The following is a 15963-nucleotide window of genomic DNA, read 5'->3' on the forward strand; positions in this document are numbered from 1 at the left end:
AGTTGCACCCCCCCATTTTAATCCTCCTAATTATCATTATATGACTCTAACTTATTCCATAGATTTTATCACCTTGTACATACCACGTTTACTACTTATAATGTTTATTGCTTATGAAGTGTCTTCTAGATTTAAGCTGTATAAACTTAATATTTTTTGCCTGTTTTATTCACTGAGGTATTCCAGATGTCTTGAAATGTGCTTGAACCATAGAGGATACTCAGTTAATATTTATTTAATAAATACATTAATCAACAAAGGCCTTTTGTTAAGGTAATATATACTGTATAATATAAGGTATTATTGAGGTATTAATATACTGTGCTTTCTATACCATTTCTGTTTTTTTCTAATCTCTGTAATAAAATTGAAGAACTTTAGAATTAGTAATGCCTTAATAACTACAATATTATTGTAAATTCATGGAAGACATGCATTTTGGTCACTGATTAGATAATAAAATGCATGATTTGTAAGCAGAACTTAAAGACTATGTAAGAGCAAATACAAATAATAGTAAGAAACTTAATTCTCTCTGTTGACAATAAGGGAAGAGAGACTCCCCTCTTTTTTAGATCATTTACTTTAGAAAACTTAAACTCCCTTCCTTTCTCTACCTCTTTAATATGTTTTTTCATCTTTTTAAAGGTTATGTAAGCAACTCAGTAATGTTTCCTTAAGGGATTGGTGACTATCTTTTTGAAACACTATCATCAAGGGAGAGAGCTCCTCTGTGTCCTGGGTGATATGAACATAACTTCAGCTCGTGTCTGACTCCAAGTGCAAACTTCCCTCCTTTATGATTTTAAAGATACAAGAAAGTATTTTTTCTTATAAAGGCAACTAGCAAACACAGGTGGCTACCCTAACTACCAAGCAAACTTAGGACAAATCGTGTGTGATGATTGGTGATGTCAATTGCTCTTATTTGAGGACAAGTTATTGTTCATCTTAAGGACATGTATGTAGTGGGTTTTATCTTCCTGGCTGTATAAAAGGGAAATATTTCTTTCTGTTCTTGCAATCTCTCCAGCTGATTGTCTATGATGTGTATCATACTCAGGTTTAATCCTTATTCAATAATAAAACTGTTTTCTTTCTCTTCTGCTTTTGTGAAGAGGTTTTCTGGGGTGGCAAAAGATTTTGTTTTTAATTACATTTCCCCATCTCCGATTTTTAGACTTAACCATTTTGCATGTTTTTCGCAAATATATTTTTCTATAGCAAACAATATCCAGAAATAAAATATTAAATTTTTGAGAATAGCAATGATTTAGTCTACTATTTAGTTGGAGGAAGAGATCCTTAACATTTAAGACATAATTAAATTATAATAATCACTTAATAGTGTTTGGTTTGAGATGAAGTCAAGAGTGCTTAGATTACAGCCAATTTATATTATTATGTTATTAAGTAACCCTCAAAATACTATCACTTTTACAACACTTCTCCATATACAGCGTTTTTTTCTCAACTTGCCCTAAACCTGTCCCACTTCACTATACACTCTTCTCCCTTCCTCTTTTATCTTCTCTCTCTCTCTCATTGTCTTTCTTCACTTCCATGTACTTTTATAATTGCATCTTGAAATCTAAATATCTTAGTTTGATGGCAAAGCAGAAAGAAATAAAGCCATATTCAGTACAGTGGGAAATTTATGAACTTTTGAGTCAGACCCATCTGGACTCCCAGACTTGCAATCAGAATGCCCTTTGTCAATACCTCTCTTAGAGAGGGGGTTCCTACTCTCTCTAGCCACCAAGTTTTACTCTGGCCTTCCTTGAGCCATGGTCCTTCTTAGAGGTCAAAGAATACAGACACAGGGTCAGGGGTATATGCTAACCCGGAGCCAGTTCCATCTTCCCTCCCCCATTGTAGATCATACTATGCCTCAAATAATCTTGAGAGAGATGCCCATGAAGATTCTGGTAGAGGGATTGGGACAGCAGGGCCCTGGGCACACATATAATAAGCGAGGATGAAAAATATCTGCTTTATAATGTGTGTGTGCATGCTCAGTCACTCAGTTGCATCTGACCCTGCAACCCCATAGACTGTAGTGCACCAAGTTCCTCTGTCCATGGGATTTTCCCAGGCAAGAATACTGGAGTGGGTTGCCATTTCCTCTCATTATATTTCACATATTTAATTCATGGTAAGTGTGCACTGTATTCATTATATCTCTCCTGAGTTTAATGCCACAGATATATTAGATCCTTCATTTTGTTAGACAAATGTTTCTTCTGAATTTATTCATTCTGTTATTGAAATGAACAGCCTTATATCTTAGCCAGTGTGCCATATTTGTTTCTACTATTTTATCCTTCTCATATTTGATTATGTAAAACTTGCTCAGAAATACAATGCCACTCGGGTCACAAGTAGTAACGGCCAGTATGTTTGTCGTATGTATCACATCTTATATGTGGTATGTATACCTTAATCTACAGTCACATTTTTCTCATAGGTTTAAGAGATTTTTATAAATCTAGTAACCAGAGCAGTTTTATATTTCAAAGGTTACTACCTTCATCAGTACTGACTAGGTATTAAAACAGTTGTCCCAGATTATACTAGAACACACTATGGTATGTTTGTATTAATAAGAAATATTTCAAGTGTTTTAACGATTTTTCCATGGAAGACATGTCCTGTCTCCAAAGAAAAGCAGTTCCACTCTATTGTTATTTAGCACAAATAGCATAAGAAAAGAAAACAAAGTAATTTACCTGATTTTCTTTCAGCTATTTTGTCATCTGAAGAAAAAGAGAGAGAATTGCTGTCATTAGTAGCTTTTTTGATAGATTTGCCAATAGAAAGTGAATCTTGATTGCAACCAATGCTTGTGCTGTGAGACATTCCCACATCTGCTGACCATAGTATCTTAACCCCCCTCTAGACCAGCTCCACAAAGGAAATGGCTATACCAGTCCTCCAACCAGCTAATAGAGTCAGTCTAGACGCATGAATTAGGACACAACAAAACATAATTCTTAGATGACTGAAAAGGTGTTTCAAAGCATTAATTATTATTCTATTGGCAAAATGTAGATGTTTTAAAGTTTTTCATGTAACAGAAATAATGTATAAACTAAAATTAATTAATGTGAATCAAATGAGTACAATTTTTATTTTACAGCTGTATACTGAAATTCAAATATATACAACTTACAGATAGTTCCAGCATTGCTATTATTATGAATCAAGATGAACTTTAAATAAATAGCAAGCTTGTCAAGCCATAGTATGTATGTGCTCAGCTGTGCCTGACTTTTTGCAACCCCGTGGATTGTAGCCCGCCAGGCTCCTCTGTCCATGGGGATTCTCCAGGCAAGAAAACTGGGAGCAGTTGCCACATCCTCCCTCCTCCAGGGGATCTCCCAACCCAGGGATCAAACCTGCATCTCCTGCATTATCAGGTGGGCTTCCCTGGTGGTTCAGCTGATAAAGAATCCTCCTGCAAAATGGGAGATCAGGACTCGATCCCTGGGTTGGGAAGATCCCCTGGAGAAAGGAACAGCTACCCACTCCAGTACTCTGGCCTGGAGAATTCCATGGACTGTATAGTCCTTGGGGTCGCAATGAGTCAGACATGACCGAGTGACTTTCACACTCTTTACTACTGAGCCAAGGGCATGAACTAAAACAAACATCAAATAAAGCCAGTTAAAAGATAAAGGGCTTCCTATGTGTTCTGATAAATTGTTGCCAAAACTAAATTGTACATAGTTACACACACACACACATTTAGCCAAAAGATAAGAAAAAATGGTTTACAGATAGGTTTGGGGACTATTTGTCTCTAAAGAAAAATTATACAATAACATTCCCCATATAGGTTTAATATCTGGAAAATTCTATCTGAAATGTAGGTTGCAATTAAGAGTCATCCCCAAATCCTCTTGCAACAAATAAAGATGTCAAAAAACCATGCATGAACTTTTCCCTTCTCGAAAAAAAACTCTGGGGTTTCACACAGAATACACACTATTACAACGTATACAAGGGTAATGAGCTGGGATCAAAGGTGCTCTCATCACAGGAAACTGAAGGCAGTAAGTAGGAATTAAAACTGAGTGTTAAAAGCAGATGTAATGATCCTATAAAAACATAAAACTAGATATTCAACATAAGTCAGGAGAAAGAAAGGCAAATTAAGAACAAACATAGAAACTTGGAAACTATCTCCAGAGTAGAGCCCAACTGTCGCACACATATCAGTAAATCCCAAGGGCAACATTCCATGGTATTTAATATAATTCACATTCATTTTTATGTTCTCAAAATAAAGTTAATCTGTGTTCAGAAGTTCCATTTCTTCTTGGGTATGTAGATAGGCTATCTGTGGTTCATTTCAGTAAGTTTACCTTTCAGAGAATTTGGTTACCCTCACATAGAAAACTTTTATATGTAGAACATATAAAATCATATAAAAAATATAAAAACATATCAATGATCCTTAATTATTTTATTCATTCAAAACATATATACTGAGTGTCATTGCACCCATAGATCAAAATCCCACCCTTGAGTAGCTTACATTTGTGAGATAAACAGTGAGGAGTCCACGTAATTCAATAACAAAATCAAGTATGTATGAAAATTAAATATATCAATTTTCTGTATTCCATGTTGATGAGAATTTAAATTGGTACAGCTATTATGAAGAACAGTATGGAGGTTCCTCAAAAAAATTAAAAATAGCACTACCATATGACCTATTAATTCCACTTGATTATGGATCCAAAGGAAATAAAATCACCATCTCAGAGAGATATCTTCACTCCCATATTCAGTGCATAACTATTCACAACAGCCAAGACATAGGAACAAAATAAGTGTCATCAACAGATGGACAGCTAAAGAAAGTGATATATGTTACATACAATAGAATACCGTTCAGCCATAAAAAAAGAAAATCCTACCATTCATGGCTACATGGATGGACCTTGAAGGCATTATGTAATAGGAAAGAATCTTTTGTATCTAAGTTAATGACTTGTAAGTTTAAATTACGCATAATGACCTATCTCTGGGAGCCATGCCTCCCAGGTAATGTGCATTAAGCTAAAATACTTTTGCTTAGCTCACGGGAAACATCCTGATCAGGACCAGCTGTGAATGACTGCAGGAAGATTCCCTCCAGAGACTAATAGGAACCAGGAAATAATTTTATTTACTACCCCCCACCTCCCTCTACACACATACTTTTAGTATAAAAGAGGCCTGAATTCTAATTCAGGCAAGATGGTTCAAGATGGTTCTTTGGGGCATGAGTCTACCTTCTCAGTTTGCTAGCTTTCTGAATAAAGTTGCTGTTCCTTGCCCCAACAACTCATTTCTTGATTCATTAGCCTGTCATGAAGTGAGCGGTATGAGCTTGAACTCTGTAACAACTACGATAAGTGAAATAAGTCAGAAAAAGACAAATATTATACAATTTCCTTTTTATGTGGAATCTAAAAGTATCAAACTCATAGAAAAAGAGTAGAATGGTGATTTCCAGGAGATTGAGAATGGGAGAAATGGGAAGATCTTGATGAAAAGTACAAACTTCTAATTATGAGATAAATAAGTTCTGGGGATTCAATGTATAGCATCGCGACTACAGTTAACCATTTTGCATCATGTACTTTAAAGGTGCTAAGAGAATAGATTTTAAATTTTCAAGTCACACACACAGATACACATAAAAAATAACTGTGTGAGGCAATAGAGGTGTCAAATAACTTTATTGTGGTAGTCATTTTAAAAATATCACATTGTATACCTTAAACTTAGGTCAATTATATCTTAATATAGCTGAAAATTTTTTTCTTTGTTCCAAAAGTGGGCTCAGAATACACCTTGTTATCTAAAAGTGAAGATCAATTTCTGAAAGATACTGACCTGAGTTTAGCCTATAAAATAGGGCTTCCCCATCTGTAAAAAATTTTTAAAAAAAAGGTGACAACAGTTAGATCATTTTATACTTCTATATAGCATATATTTTAAAGCAATCAGGATAATTCTATCATTTCCATTCTTCTTTTAAATTCAATATAAGCAATCTGCTTTTCATATCTAATCACTGTTATTTCAATATTAATTTATTACTTTGGATCTTTCCTATTTAACAAATCTCATCTATATAGATATATGTAGTATATTTACCTATCAATTTACTTAAAAGTTTCATTGTCAGCACATTCTTGGGAACATATGTAGCCAAATAAATTAACTTCACACATTACTATTAACCAATGCTTTATACCTTTTCATACTAGCTAAATGTTTTACAGCTGCTAACATGAAGTTTATTTTCTGATCTATATTTCACTCGATTTTCCCTAAACATTTCCTGGTTAATGTGTTAATAAGCAATGAATTAGACCAAAAAGGGGAAGAAGATAATCAATTGTACAGATTTTACTCTAGAGGACAAAATAGTCTGGGAATAAGATAAGAATTGATTATCTACTTCATGCCAAATCTACTGAAAATGTTTTCCCACTTAGCCAGGGAACTGTTTATTTCTTTCTATAAATTTGTTGTTGTTCATTCACTCAGGCATGTCTGACTCTTTGCGACCCCATGGACTGCAGCACACCAGACTTCTCTGTCCTTCATCATCTCCCAGAGCTTGCTCAAACTCATGTTCATTGAGTTGGTGACACCATCCAACCATCTTATTCTCTCTTGTCCCCTTCTCCTCCTGCCTTCAATCTTTCTCAGTATTAGGATCTTTTCTAACAAGTCAGCTCTCTGCATCTATATATTTATGGTTGATTTAACAATAGAAATATTTCTTCTGCCTGATTCTATGGATGTCTTCTAAATATCTGCTTTCTCCAAATTGTGGTCATTAATTCCTTACCATCCTGTAACCTACTGAAAATGAAGGGAATCTGTTTGGATCCTGAAACTCATTGACTAAGAGCAACAAAAATTCATTTTCACTAAGGCACGTGGAATTTCTTTTTTCAGGTATACTCCTTACTTCTCACTGTGAACTTAAAAAATTCTTGAATTTTGTCAATCGATAACCAGCCTATGGAAATCCTCTTGAAACATTTGTAATCATTTACCAGAACTATCATGGAGATCTAGGAATTTACTTTAGAAATACTCTCCAGTTATCTGGTCAATTTAATATACTTTACCAAATACAAACACATTTTGTTGTGATATATCATTTATGTTTTGAAAATGAAAATAATGTTTCATAATCTATTACTTAAGATATAAGAAATACATTTATGCAAACATAGTCAAAGAATATTTATATTTATATAAAATAGAAACAAAGATTATAACAAAATGCTACGTTAGATTATGAAAGTCTCCATTACTTGAAATAACATTTTCTAATGGTCTATCTAAAATTTCCCAAGTAGCCAGATTAAGAATAAGAATGTTTTCTCTTAATCATAGTAAATAATTGTAGTTTTCTTCATTATAATTTCTCACAGAAAAGTAAAATGTGTCCTACTCCTAAATTTATAAAATAGATTTAAAATTTCAATATATAACTAATCTCTCTTTTGCACTTTTCTCCTTATGTTTAGATGTTACAGTTTTCCTACACTTTTCAGAAACAAACTGAAGGATGAGAAATACATTTGTTTCTAAATATTTTTATTTTGTTTTGCTCATTTTTAAAAAAAAGATTTATTAGCAATCTTATCTTTCAATAAACTCTAGAAATTAATTAATTGATTTTCTAAAATATCCATGAAAGTTTTAGTTTAAAAAACATTCTCCTTATAAAATTTTTCTTTGATGATGAGCTAGTCTTTTAACTGGGGATACTTTTATGATTTATGAAAACTGAAATTATTGGTGTGGGTCTTTAGTTTTGAGGTAGATTCAAGTTCAAAACAGAGTCATCAAAAATCTGTTCACTAATATCTCTAAGCATATGGCTAACAGATAAAGATATTCCCTTAAGTCAGGCTTGTTAAAGCTGAAACAATACATAACAAAATTAAAATCTAATTTTCTTACTTATTATCCTACTCATGGTGCAGGAAAGATTTCCCAGAAGAAAAATATTTGAAATATAGAACATGAAACATTTCAACAAATATATGCATGGATCTATCAAACATGGAAGGATTCTTTAAATTAGTCACTTACTTTTGCAAAAGATGCAAAGTGCCACAACCAAACACAAAAATATTAACTTCATGGTGGTGATTGGGACCTAGAAACGGAAAACAGTCATCGTGGAGAATCAGATCCATAGGGTTCCTTCTACCTGGAGCTTTTATACTCACTCATACCACTATATTTCATCATGGGCTAGGTGTGGTAAGCTTAGTGCTGACAGGGCAAAGGTAAATATCATAGCTCACCAGAGATGAAATCCATCTCAAGTCAGTTTAGTGTCTTATTTCTGTGACATCTTCTATCTTGAATTAAGTCCAGCTCACGCCAAATGCAGACCATGCCCTCTTGCCACCCTAGGCAAACAGCTAAGGCAGGAACTAAAAGTCCCAGATTAAAAACCAAATACGCCAATGATGTACATTTATCTGTACTCTATTAATCATTGCAAAAGTCTTAATACCTCAAGAAACTCAAATACTATGATTAAATATTGTAATTGTCTCTCTGTTAACAACGAAATGTATTTTAAACATTAACCTACCTGGAGACAAAGAACTCTTTTCTTAATGATATATGAACAGGTATTTCCTTAGAGAAATATGTGACTATCACACAGGGTATACATATAGACATATGGACGTATTTAAGTGCACCATGGTTATAGTAATTATTACTCACAAGGATACATAATTCTCCAATAATACACATTTTACCATGAAATTTATAATCAGGCATATAAGTAAGTAGAAAATGTATGAAAGCAAGACCATCAGAAAAAATGTTTCTGGCCAAAACTTGAATACAAAATGCCAGCCATGAATTATATATGTAGATATTCTGGGATAGAAAAATCAAGCTCAAACTAGGATTTAGGAAGAGAAAATCCAGTCTTGGCTGAGCAGGTAGAGAGGGTTAAATGCCTGATACTGGTTGATTGGACCTGAAAAACAGAAGGGTTGACCCCATGGCTTTGATGATGCTTTGATGTTTTTCATGGCTTTGATCTGCTTCTCATCTGCTCCCCATCACTACCAAAGAAAAACTTCAGAGGGAAAATAGTCTTCAGTTTATTCTCTCCAGAAAAGCAGAAGAATCCCAAGAAAGGGAAAAGGTGTAAAAACCTTCCTTTCCTTCCCCTTTATTCACTCATGTCTCCTCTAATTTCAAAGAAAAGGTGATGCCTGCCTCTTTTGAGGGCCTCCTCATAACATACTGGGTGCTTGTGCTCGTGGGCCCCCTGCTCCTCAACATCTTGCTGAATTCTTAGATCATTTCGACAGGGGGCAGAATTCCACAGATTTATGTACTTAAAATTCACTTTCCTATTCAAGGTAACACATTTATTGAAGGTCAGGAATTGAAAGTACCAGATTTTTACCTGTAGAACAGAGACCCAGAGAGAGGAACACAGAAACCATGGGGAGAAGGCTTTCATGCCACAAACAGAGAGGGAGGTAACAGAGGACCACTTCACCAAGCATAATTTTTTAAAAATCCAGCTCTGATCCTTTCAATAACTCACAAATAAAGACTGTATGGTGAGAATTTTTCTCCAACACAGAAAACAAAAGTACAATTCAGAGAGAACATTGCCACCATTAAATACTGCCACTTGTGATGTTCTTTTCTTTAAACATACACTTTCTTGTGGAGATTTCCTCCCTTCACATTATCATTGTGATGTAATTATTCTTTCATGTGCTTGACTGTGGGCTTAGGCATGTAAGAGACCTGAATGAAACATAAAGTTACTTACAAGCTTTTGGGGGAAATAAGAATACATGAAAGATAGAAATTTTCTATAAGTAGAGTTTAGTACGCAACACTATCGAAGTAAGAAAGACAGAGATTTTCTTCACCTTGAGAAAATCAGGGAAATTTTCATGGTTTCATAGGCTAAGGGCTGGAAAAAGACTTGGATATGCAGAATCAGAGAGATTCCAAGTGGGAAATGCATTAAGAATAAAGACAAATGCAATTTCAAAATTTCAGTGTCCTCCGTCTTTCCAGATCACTACTTCTAGTAGTCTGATTATAACAATCCACTGATTCCCACTCAGAACTATAATTCATTGAGCCTATTTACCTTGCACTCATTTCATGGCAGGAGTGAACATCAACATTGTAGGAATAAGTGAAATAAAACGGACTAGAAAGTGTGAATTTAATTCAGATGACCACTATATCTACTTCTGCAGTCAAGAATTCCTTAGAAGAAATGGAGTAGCCCTCACAGTTAAAATGCAGTACTTGGGTGCAATCTTAAACACAACAGAATGATCTCAGTTCGTTTCCAAGGCAAACCACTCAACATCACAGTAAAACACCCTGGTGCTGGGAAAGACTGAGGGCATGAGAAGAAGGGGGCAACAGAGGATGAGATGGTTGGATGGCATCATTAACTCAGTGGACATGATTTTGAGCACACTTGGGGACATAGTGAAGGACAGGGAAGTCTGGCCTGCTGCAGTCCATTGGTTCACAAAGAGTCAGACATGACTAAGCAACTGAACGACAACAAGAGCCTTTCATTCACCTTCACTTCCCTCAACAATTAATGTACTTTCTTCCTTGGCTTGAAGTCTATGATCAACTATTATCAGTATTCCCTGGCATGAATCCCCAATTCCCTTGACCTTCTCTATACTTGCTGGGCAAAAATACAACCATGGCTTAAATTAAACTTTTCTCTATCTATACTAAGCAGATAATCATCACAGGGTAAAAATACATGGTCATGCTATCCTATCTCTCTTAAATTCACTACCCCAAGTGGATCCTTAAGACAGTCAGTCAATTATATTTTGTAGTCTATTTGCTTTTTTCTCTTTCTCATATTTTTTCTCTTTCCCAAAAGCCAATGTCTCCTTCCCAACCTCCCTGTCATCAATGACCTTACTTCCAAATTTACTAAGAAAATAAAAAACATCAAAAGAGAACATCTACAGCCACGCATAAAGACATCTTTTACTATTTGTACCCTGAACTCTGCAACTTTCTTATTAATACAGATCAACACTGAGTGCTGCCACCTAAGCTTGGCCTCCCCATTTGTGTACTGGATGCCATCCAGGAACATCATGCCAGTAATTTGTTCATCTCTATCCATATCATCAAGTTTTCCCTCCTCTTCTGGATTATTCCCAACAGTATAAATACATGCTTTTATTTGTCTTCACTAAAAGAAATGAATAAATATAATAAAACAAACAAATTTATGTATCTGAACTATTTCTCAATGAACTTGTTCTTTTTTAACTGTTGAACTCACTTCCCTCCCAGGTCTCTTACCACACTTCTCCACTGCCCTTGATGGTTAAACTTCACAAGGGAGTTTCTTATGCTCATTGACTCCAGCTTCTGACTTCTCATTGTCTCGGGAACTTATTAGTTTCCATTGTTTTCTCTCTAGCACTTCACACAATGTGCTCTTGTCCAGGACATAGGTGATACTCTTTTGTCAATCCAATGGTCAGTTTTCAGTTCTTATTTTATTGACCTCTCAATAATATTTAACACACTTAATTCTTTCTTGACACACCTGACTTATGCAATTTCCAGTTTTTTCCTTCTTCATTTCTTACTCCCTCTTATCTTCTGCTGATTTCTTCTCATTTACAAGCCCTCTTAACAAACGGACTAGAAGCTTAAATTTGGATCTCTTTTTCTAAACCCTTTACTTCTGTGGTAACTACCCAAGCTCTATGGATCTGCAAGGCCCTACTCCATTAGTCCCAACTCCGATCTCACCTCCTACCAACTTGCTCTCTTCAAGCTCAGAGGCTTCTCTGTCTTTGGTGAAGCTCATCAGATAGAATCAAAGTGTTTACATTTGCTATTTCTCTAACTGAAATACTTTCTCTTTGGCTATCCACTGAATTTGCTCACTCACCTCATTAAAACTTGAGCTTTAATGACATATTTTGCAAAAAGCTAATGACCTGGTTTACATGTTATAATTATTTTCCTCCAAAATAACTCTTTTCAAAGCTATAATTAAACATTAGCTTTAATGAGTTAAAGCCTCTCTATATGTTAAAGATTAAAATTTTATTAGATAATTTATATATATTTTAAATAAATGTCCAGGAGATAGTTAAATAGCATAAATATTTGCCATTATATCTCTATACCCTAATGTTTTATTAAAATTAATATTTTAATTTCAAAGCAAATTAAAAGAACTTTTAAGTTTCTTTTAAAGTCATTTTATACTTTTATGCAATTACTAATGCATCCCCTAAATAACAACCCCTCATCTCATATAAATCTTTGCTCAAATAATACCTTCTCAGAGACACTTTCTCTGAATATTTTAAATTGCAAACTTTACCCCAAGGCCCTTCTTCCCTCTCTCTGCTTGACTTTTTCCTCCATAGCTTTCACCACCATCGAATGTATGCATTTTTATTTAATCTGTTTAATACATGTAACTATTATCTGTTGTTAGTTCTACAATGCAAATTCAATTAGGACAGGTATCTTCAATGTGTTTTGTTCATTGCTGAGTCCCAATACCTAGAAAAGAGCTTGGCATATACTAGATGCTCAGTAAATATTGAATGGATGATTTAATGGATAATTTTTATTGGGCTCAAAAATAAGCATTACATTAAATAATATGGCAATAATAATAATAATAGGTGTTAGTACTGAAGCTATTCATGTTAACAGATTTAATTCAACATAATACAGTATCACTGAGTTAGACATATTGTACTAAAACAGAAAACATATTGATAGTAAGAAAAGTTTCCCACTATTTGAACTTTCTAGTCCAGATTTAGTCTCAATTAATAACACAGGGAAAATGCTCTACTAGCAGTATTAATAGTAAATTGTTAGCATTTATCAACTCCGATTTGCCTAGTAATAAAAAAAATTGTTACAAAGTTTTAATATGTTTCTTAGAATTTTTTCACTCTAAAGTTAATAACCATAGATCAAATGAGAGCAGGTGAATACACAAAATATGGAGATGCTAATAAATATACTTATTTAATTTAAAAAAAAGTTAATAACCACAGATCAAATTTGGTTTACAGTGGTGCTAAAAGCCAAGATGACAATAAAATGCCAGTAACTATATTTATATTTGTGATCTTTCTTTGAGGTTTTTTTTTTTCAATTTTCATTGTAAACCAGATAATTCACTGATTATGCAGGAAAGCATGTAAGCTACAAACCGCATTTGTTTGACCCAAGTGCCTCTCTCCTCAACCACTCGTTTCAGGATTACACTTCAGGTTATTCTTTTTGACCTTCTAAGATTTCAAAGTAACCATCATTGGTATTATAAAAGGAAAAGTATTTTTAAAGGAATTAAAACTATCAACTTAGCAAATGTTAAATAGTGTCCGTAAAAACAATTTTTCTAGGAGGTAGACTCACTTTTGTTCTGGAATTTCTCATTAGGTAGCTTGTGTTTACAAGGAAATTAAGCACTTTACCTCTTTTGTAATGGTATATTGTTTGGATAAAACTATCTAATAATACTAAAACATACACTGCATAACTACGGTACATTGCTTAAAACACATCCATCAAAAAGAACAATAGCTAGATGTTTCCTTCTTGATTTAAAAGGATGTGGCTTAAGTGTCTGTACACATAATGATATACTGGTGGAGGAAAAATCAACATTTGAAAGAACAGTGACATTAGAATGGGAAGATCGTTTGTTTTATCAATACTGTTTGCACCAGAAGCAAATACAGAAAATGTTAAACAGTGTCTGTTTGGATTGCAGAACCAAGTTCCCTACTTTCATATATTATGATCTGAAATTATGTTTGAAAGTTGAGTGTCTGGAAATCAGAACCTTTTTGCTGTATGGGAAGCTTCATATAAAAAAAAATACAATTGAATTTTTGAATCAATATTATTTAAATTTATATAAGTAATTAATCATATTTAACATTAGATATAGAAAATGAATAATTTTCTACAGTAAATTACCACCTCCAATTTAACTTTGCCAAATGTTCTTGAAATAATATTTAGTAAGCAGAAGAAATTGGTAATATAGGAACAGACTTTCAGAGAGTGATTTTATAAAAGAATAAACAAGAAACTTTCTCAGGGTTCTGATAAAGATATTATAGTGGCCTTGATACATACAGCTATTCAGTCAACTTCTTTGAATAAAATTTTAAGAGGAGTTAGAACATTGGCCTTCTCTTGATAAAGAGGTTTATAGTGGCTATATCCCTCACTAAACTTTGTCTTCTCTCTGCCCTGGTATCATTGAAATCGTTTCTTGTGCTCAACGTAAGACATATTTTTCAAGATCACTCTATTTGTCTTTTAATATTACCCTCTCACCCCGTGTATTATATTGTTCCCTCTTTCCAGCTTTCTTCTGCATCTGAGCATTCACTGCTGTCTTTTCATTCATCCTGTACTTTCTTAGTTAGGCATACTTCTCAAACCACTTCCATTGGCCTTCTACTCTATAAACTGAGTTCTCTAAATGGTCACCATGGACAGCTTAATCACCACATTTATTTGCATTGTTATTTAGTCCAGATAGATCCTTATCGAACATTCTGACACTTTTGATTCCATTGGGCATCTTTAAGCTGTCTACTCCTCAGCCTGTTCACTTATATCTCTTCTGAAGCCAAATGTGCTCCAGCGCCTTCTCCAGTATGATCCTCTTCATTGGCCATCTCATATTCTCATATTTTAAAATGATGGTTTTATAGAATGAATTGTGATCCCTCAAAGTTTTATATGTTCAAGTCTTAAACTCTAGTGCCTCAGATTGTAACCATATTTGAAGGTAGGGTCTTTAAAGAATTAAATTAAAATGTCATTAAGGTGGGACTCAATCCAATATAATTGTGTTCTTATAAGAAGAGAAAATTTGAACAGACGTGTATACAAAGAAGACAATCTGGACACAGGGAGAAGATGGCCATCTATAAGCCAAGGAGAGAGACCTAGAGCAGTTGCTTCCCTCACAGCCCTCAAGAGTAAACAGGCTTGTCAGTGGCGCTAGTGGTAAAGAATTCGCCTGCTAATGCAGGAGACATAAGAGATGTGGGTTTGATCCCTGGGTTGGGAAAATCCCCTTAGAGGAGGGCATGGCAACCCACTCCAGTAGTGGGTTGGAATTTTGCCTGGAGAATCCCATGGGCTGAGGAGCTTGGTGGGCTACAGTCCACAAGGTCACAAAGAAACAGACACAAATGAAGTTTCTTAGCACACATACTGTTTAACCACCCAGTCTTCAATCCTTTGTGATGGCAGCACTAGAAAATCCCATGGACGGAGGAGCCTGGAAGGCTGCAGTCCATGGGGTCGCTGAGGGTCGGACACGACTCAGCAACTTCACTTTCACTTTTCACTTTTATGCCTTGGAGAAGGAAATGGCAACCCACTCCAGTGTTCTTGCCTGGAGAATCCCAGGGACAGGGGAGCCTGGTGGGCTGCTGTCTATGGGGTCACACAGAGTCGGACACGACTGAAGCGACTTAGCAGCAGCAGCAGCAGCAAACCAATACAGATGACCTCTCAAAGGTCACTTACAGATCTACCTTTGACACATTGTTTTTTCTGAGTCTTGGATCAGCACTCACAACTATCTACTGAACATGCCCATCTGCATGTTTTACAAAAAGCAAAAATAAATGTCAAAATGAAATAATCATCTGCCCCAAACCTGCTACTCTTTTCTACTTTTCCTGGAGGACCAACCCCACGCCCAAGGATCCATGGCTGTGCGGGCGCAGGAGGGCCTAGAGGAGCTATCCCACACTGAAGGTCAGGAAGGGCGGTAGTGAGGAGATACCCCTCGTCCAAGGTAGGGAGCAATGGCTGCGCTTTGCTGGAGCAGCCGTGAAGAGATACCCCAAGCCCAAGGTAAGA

General features: G+C 35.1%; 1 protein-coding gene across 1 annotated transcript in view; it reads right to left on the reverse strand.

The window, feature by feature from the left end:
• The window catches only part of MUC19 (mucin 19, oligomeric), a 130393-nt gene extending 118930 nt beyond the window's left edge, over positions 1 to 11463 (reverse strand). The window contains 3 exon segments of the mRNA XM_086404318.1: positions 8119 to 8185; positions 9305 to 9469; positions 11383 to 11463. Of these exon segments, the coding sequence (XP_086260444.1) occupies positions 8119 to 8185; positions 9305 to 9469; positions 11383 to 11463 (313 nt within the window).
• Positions 11464 to 15963: the final 4500 nt, after the last annotated feature.

Source organism: Bos grunniens, chromosome 5 (genome assembly GCF_055505025.1).
Source record: "Bos grunniens cultivar Pamir isolate PY7600 chromosome 5, Bosgru_T2T1.0, whole genome shotgun sequence".
Classification (NCBI taxonomy): Eukaryota; Metazoa; Chordata; class Mammalia; order Artiodactyla; family Bovidae; genus Bos; species Bos grunniens.